Source organism: Hypanus sabinus, chromosome 5, assembly GCF_030144855.1.
Source record: "Hypanus sabinus isolate sHypSab1 chromosome 5, sHypSab1.hap1, whole genome shotgun sequence".
Lineage (NCBI taxonomy): Eukaryota > Metazoa > Chordata > Chondrichthyes > Myliobatiformes > Dasyatidae > Hypanus > Hypanus sabinus.
Genome location: NC_082710.1, coordinates 155,676,611 through 155,692,882, shown reverse-complemented (window position 1 = coordinate 155,692,882; position 16,272 = coordinate 155,676,611). Strand labels below are relative to the sequence as shown.

The 16,272-nt window shown below is 41.1% G+C and overlaps 1 protein-coding gene across 3 annotated transcripts in view; it reads right to left on the bottom strand.

The window, feature by feature from the left end:
• Positions 1 to 13,599: 13,599 nt before the first annotated feature.
• Positions 13,600 to 16,272, bottom strand: part of LOC132394487 (uncharacterized) — a 56,261-nt gene continuing 53,588 nt past the window's right edge. For all 3 annotated transcript variants that reach the window (XM_059970701.1, XM_059970702.1, XM_059970703.1), the window contains one exon: positions 13,600 to 14,674. In XM_059970701.1, the coding sequence (XP_059826684.1) occupies positions 14,582 to 14,674 (93 nt within the window). In that variant the 3' untranslated portion in view covers positions 13,600 to 14,581. The remainder of the gene's footprint in view (positions 14,675 to 16,272) is intronic.

The following is a 16,272-nucleotide window of genomic DNA, read 5'->3' as shown; positions in this document are numbered from 1 at the left end:
TGAACTCACAGTCCCCTGGGAAGACAACATCGATGAAGCCCATGAGCGCAAGTTAACCAAGTATGCAGAATTAAGATCAGAGTGCAGAGACAGAGGGTGGAAGGTCTCATGCTATCCATTCGAAGTAGGGTGCTGTGGCTTTATTGCGTTCACTTTCCAGAAGTGGCTGCATGACCTTGGCTTTAATAGAAGAGAGATCAATTCAATCAGCGGGTCTGTAGCTTAGGCAGTAGAGGTAGGATCATCATGGGTGTGACTAAGTACGTCCAGAGGGGAAGATAGTTGGACAGTGTATCCATCTTTTGTAAACTCTTCAGTAGCTGCATAGATACCTGAACAGTAGACTATCTGTTGGATGGAAGCGACCGACAACTCTGATAGAGGCTGATGCCAAGTTTTAAGCTCATCAGTGGGAGGTGGTGCTTTAGCACTGCTGGCCCGCCTCCTTGAGGGAGTCTTGATCATAATCGGGCCGAAAATCCTGAGGACAGGTGGCAGATCAACGAATGATCCCACTGGTGATAGCACAGGACAGTTAACATCTTAGTCCACATGTATTTTCAATTCAATTAATTCATATATTCATTTAAATCAGGTAACAGAGCAAAGACAGCTTTAAAAAAGGAGGGATCATCTACATTTGGTCCATAAATATTAACCAAAACCATTTTCCTATTATAAATTAATCCTTTAACAATCAAAAATCTACCATTAATATCGGCTATAATGTCATCCTGATTAAAAGGGATATTGGAATCAATAAAAATAGTAACATCTCTAAATTTACTCTGAAACTGAGGACCCTTCCAAGATTTAAAAAATTGATTCTTATCACATAACCTGATATGTGTCTCTTGAGCAAAGATTATATCAGGTTGGGATCGGTTAATAATTTCAAATGTTTTCTTATGCTTAATAGGATGATTCCAACTATGGACATTCCAAATTAAAACATTTAACTGTTTAGATATCATCATGAGACTTTGTATCTAAAAAGAGTAGTTAGACACATGTCAGGATAAGATAGTCAAAAATGGCTGCGATGAACAATAATAATAATAATTAGCAAATGCTCCGGGTTTCCATAATGCAGATAAAAAAGAAAAAAAACACCCAAACTAAAAGCCCAGAAATAAGTCAATATCAATCGACACAAGCCCAAGAAATTGAAAGAAGCAATAATAACCTCCACCTACCTAAAAAAAAATGAAAAAAGTAATCTCTGTCTCCCTCTACCAAACATAAAACTCATTACAGTCGACATGAATTTCAAGATAATTAAATTGGAAAGAACAGTGTTTGTTTTGTAGAACAAAACAACCTTCGATTTTGAAATCAACCTTCATAATATTAAATAAGGGAAGAAAAACACATCCAAAACAATTTTTGAAACATTTGCACAAAAGAAAAACAATCACCATCTTTAAATTATCCAGTCTACCTTTAAAATGTAAAAAAAATCCAAATAATTACTTAAAAATTCTTTACAAAAGCATACAGAACAAAAAAAAAGTTCATTGAAATGCTGCAGAGAAAAACTTCTAGATGGTTCAAAATTATCTAGTCTTTCAGCAGTTCTCCCACTATGTCTTCTGAGGTTAAAACCATCCAAACCAGTCTTTTTCAGAGATAAAAATACATTTTAAGGTAAAGACTTTCTATAACCATCAAATCTTCCAATTTCATCAATCTCACCGGAAGTGACGACATAATTGAGAGAAAAATGTAACCTCAGTAGAACTGCCCAGTCGAGAAAAAAACCTGTTCTCATAGCCCCCCATCAAGCCCAAAAGAAAGAAGCGACCAATCAGACAGTCGCATGCTAAACCTAATGACCCTTAACCCCGTACTCCATTTTGCAGCAATATTAAAAAAATGTAATATTTATCCCACCGATCTAGCCATAATAAAATAGATAAACAAGTTTCAAATACTGTAGCGTTATGTCTAACAATAACAAACGAGTAAACACAAAGTACACTGCAGATGCTGTGGTCAGATCAACACATACAAACAAGCTGGAGGAACTCAGCAGGTTGGGCAGCATCTGTTGAAACATTGACTGCTCGATGGATGCTGCCCGACCTACTGAGTTCCTCCACTTTGTTGTATGTGTTGATTTGACCACAGCATCTGCAGTGTACGTTGTGTTTACTCTTCGTTACTCCGCTGCAAAGTCTCCTTGAGGTATGCCTACCCTGAGGAAGTTTAAATCTTCTCTTCCGAGTCCTGACGAAGGGTCTTGGCCCAAAACATTGACTGCTCGTTTCAACGGATGCTGAGTTCCTCCAGCTTGTTGTACTTGTTGATAATAAAAACGTAACTGGCAATGGCCATCTTAAATTCATCTAAGGTACATTAATCACGTGTTCAAAAAATAATAAATCCAAATAAATAATATTACAACTGAAGTTCTTTCTTAAAAAAGCTTAAAAGTTGTACAGAAATATATGTAAATATATATCAAACCTAGAACTATATTAATATTAAGACAAGTGAAAAGATAGAGAGAAAATAATTCAAACCAGGTTCTGTGTGGATATTATAATATGAAACAGGTTTCCTTCAAAGCACTATGAATATATAGTAATTTTTAACAAATAATGAGAAGAATTAAATCAGCCAAATCCCATATGGACATCCATAAAGCATAGAATAGACTTTCCTCAAAGCATCTATGAACATCTCATAGGTCAGAATTATCTATTCAGGTTACAGTCGGCTTAACTTTGAAGTTCTTAATAAACTCCCACCCTTCATCAGGGGAGAAAATCCACTGTGGATGAGAGTCAGGGGGTAAAATTATCAGCCACGCAGAATAACCAAGTGATGGATGACACAATTCAATCATCACTTCCCGGTATTTCCTTCTTTCGGCAAAAATCTCAGGAGGAAAATCTTTGACTATACAAATTTCAACTGAATTATTGGTTAGTTTCCCTCTTTTTCTAGCCTCTCGGAGTATGGCTTCTTTGGTTGTATAATAATGCAAACAAAGTATAATTGGCCAGGGATGTCATTCAGATGAACGCTGAGATTCTGGAATTCTATGGACCCTGTCAAGTACAGGGCTCGCTTCAAATATCTCACTAAAAAGTGAATACAGCATATCTGAGAAGAACTTTAACAGATCACCAGTTTCAGTATTTTCAGGCAAACCTAATACACGTAAATTCCTCTGACGAGCTTTGCTGTCTAAATCATTTTTTTTCTTCGTTGTTGATAATTCCAAGGTAACTTCATTAATTTTCTTTTCCATAGATGATATCTTCAATTCTTGTTCATTAATAGTTTGCCTGAATTGTTCCTGTTCCCTCTCAATTCGATGGGTAGTCTGCTTGAGCATCTGAAATTGAAAGTCCAAATTCTTCAGAGATTCATAAGCATTAAAAATGGATTTTTCGAGCTTCCGTTAGTATCTGTCAGCTTATCAATCTTAGTGTTAAGCGATCCAAATTCAAACGTCATATCTTGTATTGAAGAGAATATTTCTGCTAGAGTAACAGGTTCCTCTGATTTCTTTATTTGTTCAGTTTGTTCTGTTTCAGGAAAGGACTTGCTGCTTCTCCATTCAATACCAGATCGGATTCCGGCTATTGTAATTAAATCATAAATCCTTCAACAAAAGTAATAAGTCTTCAGGCTTGAAAGGAGTCTATCAGTGGAATGTAAAATATATACAATGTTGAGCCACGCTAAAATGCGTCTCACTCCATTCACTGCAAATGGAGTCTCCACTCACTGAGTGAAAGAGTTTCCCCTCATGTCCTTTTAAACTTTTCACCATTCATCCTTAAGCCATGACCTCCGGTTGTCCATTCAACCTCAGTGGCGTAGACCTATCTGTACACCTCATAATTTTGTATACCTTTATCAAATCTCCCCTCAATCTTCTACGTTCTAAAGAATACAGTCTTAGCCATTTAATCTTTCCTTCTAATTCAGATCGTCCAGACCCGACAACATCCTTGAAAATTTTCTCTGCACTTTCAACTGCCTTTACATTTTTCCTGTGGGTAGGTAATCAAAACTGCAGACAATACTCCAAATTAGGCCTTACTAATGGCTTATACAACTTTTTCTGTCAGTCATTCTTTGGGGTTTTCTTCTGTTCCGTGGATGTCTGCAAAGATTCATTTCAGATATTATACTGCATGCATAGTCTGATTATTAATGGAACCACTGAACGTGAGCCAATTACTCGTTAATGTCCCCGATGTAGTCTGCAATTTCTGATTTATGAGTGGTACGCACTATTTATGAACATGAAATCTTCCATTTTCCGAGTTTCCTTTTCAAAAAAAAACTCGATCGTGTCTTCCCTTCCGAAGTTTGCTACTTTTAAATAAAAACTCGACCCGTCTGTGGATGTGCTGGCTGTTTCTTTTTACCCACTATTGCTCACACTAAATTTTTGGTTCAAACATCTCATTCTGCTTCAATGGGTTCATTTTAAAAATACTTGTCGCCAGTGTTTTATGTTTCAAAACTTCAAACCATTGAGCTAATTCAAAGAAACTCATGGATTTCCGAAAGCACGGGTGTAAACCATAAGACATGGGAGCAGAATTAGGCCATTCAGCCCATTGAGTCTACTCCGCCATTTCATCATAGCTGATCCCAGATCCCACTCCACCCCATCCACCTGCCTTCTAACCATAGCCTTTGATACCCTGACTAATTAGGAAATGATCAACTTCCACCTTAAATATACTGACAGACTTGGCCTCCACAGCTGTCTGTGGCAGAGCATTCCACAGATTAATTACTCTCTGGTTTAAAAAAGATCCTCCTTTCCCCCATTCTAAAAGGATGCCCCTCAATGCTGAGCCTGTTCCCTCTGGTTCTGGATACCCCACCACAGGAAATATCCTCTCTGCATTCAGCCAATCTCATCCTTTCAGCATCTGGTAGGTTTCAATGATATCCCCATGCATGCTTCTAAATTCCACTGAGTACAGGCCCAAAACCGCCAAAAGTTCCTCGTATTAACCCCATTCATTCCCATAATCACCCTGTGAACCTCCTCTGGACTCTCCCCAATGACAACACTTCCTTTCTGAGACATGGGGGCCCAAATTTTATGACAACACTCCAAGTGCAGCCCGAATAGTGTTTTATGAAGCCTCAGCATTATCTCCTTGTTTTTATATTCTATTCCCCTTGAAATAAATGCCAACATTGCATTTGCCTTCTTTACCACAGACTCAACCTGTAAATTAACCTTCTGGGAGTTTTGCCCAAGGAACCCCAAGTCCCTCTGCACCTCTGATGTTTGAACCTTCTTCCCATTTAGAAAATTGCTCACACTATTGCTTCTTTTACCAAAATGCAATATCATACATTTCCAATATTGTATACCACCTGCCAATTTTTTGCCCATTCTTCCAGATTGTCTGTCCTGCTGCCATCACATTGCTTCCTCAGCACTTCCTAACTCTTCACCTATCTTCATCTGCAAACTTTGCCACAAAGCCATCAATGCTGTTATCTAAATCATTGAGAAACAATATGAAAAGTAATGGTCCCAATACTAACCCCTGAGGAACATCACTAGTAACTGATAGCCAACCAGAAAAAGGCACCATTTATCCATTGTCTCTTGCCTGTCAGCCATATCTCTACACATCCCTGTATTTTCCCTGAAACACTATAGGATTTTATCTTGTTAAGCAACCTCGCGTGTGGCACCTTATCATGTGCCTTCTGAATATGAAGTAAATGACTCACACTACTTCTTCCTTGTCCACCCTGCTTGTTACTTCCTTGAAGAATTCTAACAGATTTGTCAGGCAAGATTTCCCTTGCCAGAAACCATGCTGACTTTGACTTATTTTAGTAGCTTCCAAGTACCCAAAAACTGCAGCATAAATAATAGACTCCAACATTTTTCCAACCACTGAGGTTAGGCAGACTGGCGTATAATTTTCCATTTTTTGCCTTCCTCCCTTCTTAAAGAGTGGAGTGACATTTGCAGTCTTCAAGTTCTCCAGGACCATGCCAGGATTAAGTGATTCTTCAAAGATCATGACCAAGGCATCTGTTAGCTCTTCAGCAACCTCTCTCAGGACTCTGGGATGTAGTCCATCTGGACCAGGTGACTTATCCTCCTTCGGACCTTTGAGTTTGCTTACCACCTTTTCCTTTGTAATTCCAATGACACTCACTTCTGCTCACTGATGGTCACAGACCACTGGCACTCTGCCAGTGTCTTCCACAGTGAAGACTGATGCAACGTATCCAACAGGTTCATCTGTCATTTCTTTGTTCTCCATTACAACATGACCAGCATCATTTTCCAGTGGGCTAGTTTGTCTTATCATTTCATCTTTTCCCTCTGATAGCTTTTTGAGTTGGTTTTTGTTAGATCATGCAACTTTCCATTCACTTTTGCCACCTTATATGTCCTTTCCTTGGCTTTTATGGAGTCCTTAACTTCCCTTGTCAGCAATGTTTGCCTACCACTACCATTTGAGAACTTAACTGGGACATATATATCCTGCACCTTGTGAACGATTCCCAGAAACTTCAGCCATCTCTGCTCTGCCGTCATCCCCACCAGTATCCCCCTCCAATCCACCTGGCTCCTCTCTCAGGACTCTGTAATTCCCTTTATTTCATTGCTATACTGATACATGTGACTTATGCTTATCCCTCTCGAAATGCAGTATGAATTCAATCTTATTATTATCAGTATCTTCTTAGGGGTCCTTTACATTAATCTCCCAAATAAGATCTGGGTTATTACAGAAAACCCAATCTAAAAGAGCCTTTCCCTAAGAAAGCTCAATAACAAGCTGCTCTAAAAAGCCATCTCATAGACATTTAACAAATTTCCTCACTTGCGATCTGACACCAACCTGATTTTCCAAATCTCCTTTCATATTGAAGTCTCTCAATACAATTGTGTCATTACACTTATTACATGCCTTTTCCTGCTCCCTTTGCAATCTGAACGCCACACCTTGGCTACTGTTTGGAGACCTACACACAATTCCCATAATGTTTTTTTACCCTTGCAGTTTCTGAACTCCATCTTCAAAACTTCATTCTCTGACCCTCTGTCACCTCTTTCTAAAGATGTAATTCCATCTTTCAAACAGAGCCACAACACTGGCTCTGCCTCCCTTCCTGTCCTTTCAATACAAAGTAGATGCTTTGATGTTAATCTCCCAACTATAGCCTGCTTTCAGCCACGACTCAGTGATGTCCACAACTTCATACAGACCAATCTCTAATTGGGCCACACATTCATTCCCTAAATTCTGAATGCTACACGCATCTAAATACATGTGCAGCCCTGCTTTCATCGCCCTTTTAAATTTGGTCTCTGCGCTACAATTTAACTCTTTGCTCTGTCTGCATTTGCAGCCAATCTTTGGCTTGTCTTTCCCTACAGTCATAGAATATAGAATAGTACAGCACATTACAGGGCCTTCAGCCCACAGTGTTGTGCTGATCCTCAAACCCTGCCTCCCATAGAACCCCCCACCTTAAACTCCTCCATATTCCTGTCTAGTAGTCTCTTACACTACAGTATATCCATCATTTACTTGTAAAACTGCGAGCTCATCCTCAGCTTTGTCATACCGGTTCCCAACCCCCACCTTATTATTTCAAGGTTACTTTAAGTGAGGCTATCATGTATCTTGTGGTAGCATGATGGGGTATGCAATTAATGTATTCTTACATATAACCTTTAATGATTTATTTAAACAAACAAGAATATATACAAACACAAGATGTCTCAAATATTACTGAAATATCAAATACACAGCTCTGATGATGCAGTCTGGTGTAGATCTGGAATAATAAATTATATTGTTAGGAAAAAGCAATAGCTACTGATGAAGTAGTGGAATTGGAAAGTTGGTGCAGTTTTCAGTTTTCTGTGGCAAAACCCCAAGATGGTTGCTTTTTTGAAAGGATCATTATACACACAATTGATCTCAAGTTACATGGTAAATGTTTTAAACAACAATCAGTGATAAAGTTTCTAGGTGTGTGGACAGACACAATGATAACACGTAAGGTGCATCTGAATTAATTTCCAGAGAAGTGCAAAAAAACCTTCAGATGCTCAGGTGCTTAGTTGCATGTGATTGCGGTGCGAGCGGGAGGAACCTTAAACAATCTCTATTGTTCTAATCAGATCCGTCTTTTCATTATAGGCATTTTGCTTATGGATCAGTTTCACCAGCTCTAAAGCTCCGATATGAAGTGCAAACTCAAGAGTAGAGATTCTTGAGTGGATGACTGAGATTATGCTGTGATGCTGTCGTGCGGTTGCTTGAACAAACTAAGCACGAGTAGTTAATCCTGTAGGATGCGCCTTCTGATCCAATCCAATAATAGTGGTCAAATCAGAAGAATTGTGTTCGATCCTTTATTAACCAACTAGTAACACAAACAATCTTGAAGTGATAAAACTAAATGAACTAAAACTAGCGATGTTAAATGTAATTCAACGAATTCATGAGTCAATGAGTGATTTAAAGATAATTAAGCAGTCAACAAAATGACATCATACCCAGCTGGCTCTGACTGCAGCATAAAAAAATACAAACAATGATTACGTACTACAAACCCTTTTACCACGCCCCCACCCATGTGACTAATCAACACAATAAACATAACACAAAATATAATGCAAAATATAAATATATATTTGTACAAAATATATACAGTTTAGTCAGAAATTTACATACACCGTAGCCAAATACACTTAAACTCAGTTTTTCACAACTCATGACATTTAATCCTAGAAAACAGTCCCTGTCTTAGATCAGGTAGGATCACTACTTTTAAGAATGTGAATTGTCAGAATAATACTAGGGAGACTGATTTATTTCAGCTTTTATTTCTATCATCACTTTCCCAGTGGGTTAGAAGTTTACATACACTTTGTTAGTATTTGGTAGCATTGACTTTAAATTGTTTAACTTGGGTCAGATGTTTAGTGCATGAGGTGGCACCTGTGGAGAGGGCAGAAGTTTAATGTGTGAAGAGGTACCTGTGGAGAGGGGAGATGTTTAATGTGTGAAGATGTACCTGTTGGGAGTGCAGATGTTTAGTGTCTGAGGAGGTGCCACCCACCCCACTATTTACCCAGGGCTTCCATGTGCTCCAAATGTATGGACACAAGATGCCTGGATGTGCTCCCACTTTGAACAACCATTGGACGGAGATTCCCAGGAGCAAGTGTGAGTGTTATAGTGCACTTCAAGGAGGCTTTCAGTACAATCTTAAATCTGACCACCTCTACCCATTCCCTGTGTAATCAGGATAGATGCAAAATATATTATTGTGTATTATTCCATTATTGTTTGTTATTAATCTTTTCTCTTTCTGTGGTTGCAGTTTCTTATTTTTTGCACATTGGTTGTTGTCCGTCCTGTTGGATGCAGTTTTTCAGTGATTGTACTTTGCTTCTTGCATTGCCCAGAAGAAAATGAATTTCAGGGTTGTATCTGGTGACATATATGCACTTTGGTAATAAATGTACTTTGCCCTTTTGCAAGTGTATTAATAAAGTGCTACAGCCAAAATCAGTTGTGCTGCAATTTGGAAGCGATGACGAATGGATTTTGACTGCCTGCCCTGAACCCCGAAAGATGCATCTTATTGCATCGCTTCCTGTTGTGTGGGGCGCCGGTGGATTTTGAAGGAACGACCAGCGGAACAGCGCAGTAGAAGCGGCACGTGTTCTCCGGCGATTACTCACGGTGCCGGTTGGCGCAGGATGCCCCGCTAAACTGCCCAGTCATAGCGCCCGTCCTTCATCGTTCGTGGTCCAGGTGACATTAAAATTATTTTACACGCGAGAAAGTCTTCTAATGTTGCCAGTAAAAAGTGCGACTGATGGTGGTGGTGAAGGAAACATTTCAGAAATCTGCATAGGAAGGTAAAATAGAAACTGAGAGAAACTGGCGGAAGCAAGATAACAGACTGAGCTAATGTCGGTATGACAAAAGGAAAAGACTATCAATTGTCTGTTTTTCAGACAGAGAGGGAATTGGAAAATGGCTGATAAATTAAAGAAGGCATTTCAGCACATCTTCAAGGAAAGGACAAAAATAAACTCTGCAATAAATACTCAGGGGTCAATGAAAGCAAATCCCAGAACACAACATGAGTGGCTCAATGTGATAAGAGGAAACGGACTGGAAACTGAAATAACTGATGGAGTTTCAGAGGAGGAGGTGGTGGGCTACTTAAGTCAAGTCAAGTCAAGTCACTTTTATTGTCATTTCGACAATAAACGCTGGTACAGTACATAGTAAAAATGAGACAATGTTTTTCAGGACCATGGTGTTACTCTGGTCATGTCATAGTCCCAATCGTTTATTCTCTATATTACTCCTAATTACTGTTGATTGTGCCACGGTTCCGACCTCTAATTTCATAATTGCTTCTTATTCGCTTTGATGACAGTGCACCTAGTTTCCATCAAGTACTGCAGTTTCAGATCTCTGGCATTACAACTACTAGTTGCCAGTTCGTTAGTCTTTTTCCTGTGAGTAAACTATGTTTCCCGACTGCTTAGAACCATTTGTTCTAAGCTTAGCTCCCGTTTCAAGGTTTACCTATGAGACTCCATTTCTCTGAGTCAAGGCTCCGTGTCAAGTCTCTGAGTCAAGCTTCCATATCAGGGCTCCGCGTCAAGATCCCTCCTGCTTGCTGTTCAGCGTTTGCACCCGGGTAAAATTCTAAACTCAATCTCTGTGCCTGTGTGTACTTAGGTTCGCTTCCTTAGCTCATTGTAATAGAACGAACTGCCAAAAATGGACCCAGTGGACACAGAGACCCTGCACAAGCCCTCACCAGCCAGGGCTCCCTACTGTGTCGGCACAATCAACTTCTCCGGGATGTCATGGAGAACCTCCGTTCCCCGTCCACTAATATAACAAAGATTGGTGACAAAGTGGACCATGTATCCCAAGGGTCGGCAACCCGCGGCTCCGGAGCCACATGCGGCTCTTTGATCTCTGTGCTGCGGCTCCCCGTAGTTTGTTAGTTTTTGAAATGTAATTCGAAATTTGAAGATTATGGTGATCTTGTACAATCTAAAAACGTTGTGGAGACCCCATTTCCTGGCACATCCGAACCGGCTCACAATTAGCTACCGTTCCGGCTAAGGGAGATAGCCTACAGGGGTTTGTGAGTACGTGTCTTTTGGAGCATCCGCGCCCACGGGGACGGGTTGAGGGAGGCTTTAAATCAAGGCTGTTTAGTTTGAATAAAGTTACCTTTGACTGCAGTGTCTTTATTTTAGCGCTGCGTGTAGCGCTACACCGCTACGTGTTTTTTTATCGCTATTAATATACATCACCACTGCCAATGCCTGACACCCGCCAGTGCGCGCTTTCTTTTAATTCTTCAATCCAAGGTAGGCTACCTATGGAGTAACCTTCAACCCAACGTCTTTTTTTCGGAGTTCAAAATGTTTTTGTTGCATGCAGAAATGTAATTGCGTTTTCTCTGCAGGAGTTCATCAATTTCATAAATGCAACACATTATAGTTTGCTTATACATAGCATAAAGGCAAAAAAAAAACGTTGTATGCAGTGTTATTACATTTTAAATGTCAAACGGGTTTTGTGGCTCCCAGTGTTTTCTTTTCTGTGGGAAATGGGTCCATATTGGCTCTTTCAGTGGTAAACGTTGCCGACCCCTGGTGTATCCACTAATTTTACCCCATCCTCTCCTGGTACTCTGTCAAACCAGTCCTGACAGTCTGTAGTAGCAACCCCCTATGTGTCAGCAACACCCCGCCAAGAGAGCCGCACATACCTAAACCACAACACTACACTGGAGATGTGGGGAAGTGCCGGGCCTTCCTTCAGCAATGCTCCTTGGTGTTCAATCCGCAGTCATTCACGTAATCCATGAACAAGTCAAAAGTAGCTTATATCATGGGGTTGTTGCGGGGAAGTGCCTTAGCATGGGCTAAGGCTGTCTGGGATAATCAGCTGGATATTTGTTCTTCATTCCCCACCTTTATCACAGAGATGAGAAAGATCTTTGATCAACTTGTTGGTGGTAAAGATGCCGCTAAATGTCTACTCACCCTCCATCAGTGTTCCCACAGTGTCGCGAATTATTCCATGGAGATCTGGACGTTAGCAGCCGACTCGGGGTGGAATGATGAGGCACTCCAAGTTGTTTTTTGGAATTGCCTCAGCAACATGAAGGACGAGTTGGCAGCAAGTGATGACAGCGACAACCTGGATTCATTGATCTCCCTAGCTGGACAACCATCTTCGAGAACACCATAGGGAGAGAACTGGTCTTCCACCCCTTTTGGCCACTCCATAGCACCCTGTACCATCTCCCATCAGCACAAGCCTCTCTTCTCCTCCTGCTCCTAGAATAGCTCCCAGCCTGGCCGTTTCCACCACCCTGGGAGAGGAACCAATGCAGCTGGGACGGAATCAACTTTCTCCCACAGAGCGACTCCGGAGACTGAGATCGGGGGAGTGTCTCTATTGGGGCCAGTCAGGCCACTTCCATGCTTCATATTCCCTTCAGCCAAAAGGGAAGGCCCACCAGTAAAAAGGGGGACCCTGGTGAGCCAGACAACATTCTCTTCCGTTCCCCGAACCCATGATTAGGATCCAAGCAACGTTATGTTACAACCAACAGTCCCTGTCTCTGTCAGCTCTAGTGGACTCTGGTGCTGAGGGAAAACTATTGGATGGAAATATAGCTTCCTGAGCTGGAATTCCTCAGGAGCTGTTGAGTACCCTTCTGGAAGCCCGGGCACTGGATGGCAGACTTCCGCCCAAGTCACTCCCTGCACACCACCTCCGTCTCTCATTCTCAATTCCCTTTTAACACACTTTGTAACAACGCCACCCACTGATCTCTGGGCCACTTCTGACTCTCTGCCACATTTTCAAAATGCAAGAAATAACTATCAACATCTGTCTCTTCAAACGGAGGTACTAACCTAAACTCCCTACTAACATTAAACCTCTCCTTTCGGTCTGGCCCTTGAGCTCTTTGCTCTTGCCTTAACTTCTCCATGTCCCGCTCATGTTGCCTCTGTTTCTCCTTCTCCTCATACTCCCTCTGCTTTTCAGCTCTTTCCTTCTCCTTTTCAGCTGCTTCCAGCTCTTTTAACCTAATTTCATGCTCCCTCTTCCTCTGTTCCGCATCCAGCCTCAGTTTCTCCAACTCTAACTGAACCATCCCACTAGCTGGTACCTTTTCAGGGATATTTTCCAATACCTCAGCCGAAAACACATTCTTCTCAATATAATACTGAGTTATGGCCCTCCGCATCTCCCATTTTTTCATTGACGACCTCATCTCTGCGAGATTTAGTCCTTTTGCAATATTTACCAAGTCCAACTTTGTGGCCCCCACTAGCGCCTTCAAAGTCGGGTTTTGTGTAAATTCATCTACGTCCATCTTTGCTGGTTTCCCGTCTGGTAACCCGTGCAACCAGATCCAAGTCTGGACTTAAAAGCCAGATTTACTGGCCCTCCAATTTGGTTTCAAATCTCGAGACGAGGCCCCAAGTTGTTACGAACCCCGTAACTGGGTTACTTATCAGCAAAGATAGAGGTGTCCGTTGGAGTCTGGTGATACTATTTTTAACAGTATTTATTAGTAAAAATACACAAAAATAATCTCAATGCAAATATAGAGATAACATACGTCGTCAATACTAAACTTAAAAGTGCGGGTATAATAATAATCAATAAGAAATAAGCTCTGTCGTTGTCTAGGGGATAATGAATTGTCCGATGGAAATATAAAGTTCATTTCAGTTCATACAGGCTCCAGTGTTTGTTTGTTACTGTGTTGCAATTGTTGTAGAGAGAGAGAGAGATAGAAGAATGGGAACAGTTACCGCTATTGTTTTTGCCAACCTTCCTTTATGATTTCAATCTGTCGGTGTCTTGTTGTTGTGGCCGTTCAAGTATGACCTCTCCTTTAGCTAAACCATTCTTCTGTGATGTGCCCGTCACCCAGGCAAGGGAGGTTGCACACGTGCTCTCACCGGCTTTCGCTATAAAACGCTGTCACTGGATTTCTAGCATTTCTCCTGGTGCGTCTGAGGGGTGTTCCGCAGACCCGACTTTTATCCTCACTCACGGGGTCTCAGATGTCAATCAGGTTGGGATGATGCAATCCCTCAACCAGACCACTTTGGTTGTCCCGAGGGGTTTCAATGAATAGTACAGTACTCAATACACTATTCCTTCTCCAAGAGACAATAGCAGTAATCAGTTGTTCTGTTCCGCTTTTGTTAGGAGACATTCCACCTGGTTGTGTATTCTGCGTTGTCTATAACAACTGCCTTTGCTGTGATCCTGCGTCTCTCTCTCTCTGTTTTCTGACATGATGTGTATCTCTCTCATTTCCTGGGTCTCAGACCCGAAATAATAGCGATCTTGCGATTCTCAAAAGGTGGGGGCGGGGGGCGTGCATTGGCGATTCTGGACCTTTCTGTCCATCAGATTTGCTCATTTGTAACAGTAATGCTGTGACAATGTGCTTGAAATCAGTGCCATTCCATAGGAGTGAAGTAAAGTATTTGCCCTGTTGATGGATAAAGATTTTCCCTCTGTTACTCAAGTCCATTTTGAAGAGCCTGAAGAGAATCTGCTGAAGCACCCTGCTGTGAGTCAGGATTACAGAAATCTGACGATTCTTCATTATTCTAAAAAGAGCGAAGAATATCTGTTATAAGTAGGGATCAATATTTTCACCTAATTGCCAGCAGTAAATAACCATACTGGACAGGGAAATGGACAAAACAGATGGTGGGAGGTTACAATTAGTGACCAGGCAACACAACCAAATGCTGGAGGAACTCAGCAGGCCAGGCAAGTTCAATGGAATAGAGTACAGTCAACATCTTGGCCTGAAACATCAATTGTACGCTTTTCCATAGATGCTCCCTGGCCTGCTGAGTTCCTCCAGCATCTTGTGTGTGTTGCTTGGATTTCCAGCATTTGCTTAGTTTCTCTTGTTTGAGCCAGCAGCCAGATGCATTTTGGGGAATATTCTAATAAAGGCAAGTATTGTAAGAAGGGAAAGCAGATATCTACATGGATTTTCAGAAACAAACCATTAGTCAGCAAAATTAAGGCACATGAAATTAAAGGTTCATATCTGACCGGTGTAGAAATAGACTAAAAACAAGAACCATAAAGGAGTGTGGCCTGGGGGCAGACAATGCCAGCCTGACACACCAGGCAACGTAATTTGATTCCTAACAATGGGTTTGTTGATCATTACAGAATGTCTCTCTGGGACTTCCCATTCCCTCCTGTCTCACAGCCCCTTTTCCCAGCCATGATTACCCTATCCTTGCCCCCTTCCCACTCTCAGTCCACAATAGAGACCCATATTAGAATCAGGTTTATACAGTCTATCATGAAATTTCTTTAGCAAACACAAGGAAATCTGCAGATGCTGGAAATTCAAACAACACACACAAAAATGCTGGTGGAACACAGCAGGCCAGGCAGCATCTTTAAGGAGAAGCGCTGTCAACATTTCGGGCCGAGACATTGACAGTGCTTCTCCTTATAGATGCTGCCTGGCCTGATGAATTTTCTTTTTTTTTGCAGCAGTACAGTGTAATACATAAAATTACTGCAGTTCTGTGCAAAGGTCTTCAGCAGTCTAGGTATATATATGAATCTAAGAATTTTGCTCATTACTGTATGTGAAAGTGTTAGAGCATGTTCAGCAGTAATTAGCAAATGGTACAAAATCCAAGTTTTCATAATGAAAAGTAGAGAGTACAAAGGCACGGATGTCATATTGACTCTGGCTAACTGATAGACTCCAACTGAACTATTATATCCATTTCAGGGACTGTGACACCATAGAGAAGAAGTAAAGAAGTATTTGCTGGAATTGTTTCATGAATGATGTATTTCATGTGCAAGGTTAGATGGTGAACTGCCATTTGCTTTGGAGCAGAGAAAGATGAGAAGGTATTTCAGACGGCTGTATAATATCATGAGTGACCTAGTTAGGTTCAATGGAGCACAGATGTTACCCAGGCAGACGTTTCAATGGACAGAAAGTACAATTTCTAAAAATGGGTACAGATGCACATCAGATCATAAGAGACCATAAGACCATCAGAAGTAGGAGTAGAATTAGGCAACTCGGCCCATCAATTCTGATCCACTGCTCCATCCTGGTTGATTTATTATCTCTCTCAACAGCATTCTCCTGCCATCTCTCCGTCACCTTTGATGCCCTGACAAATCAAGAACCTGTCAACCTCCTCTTTAAATA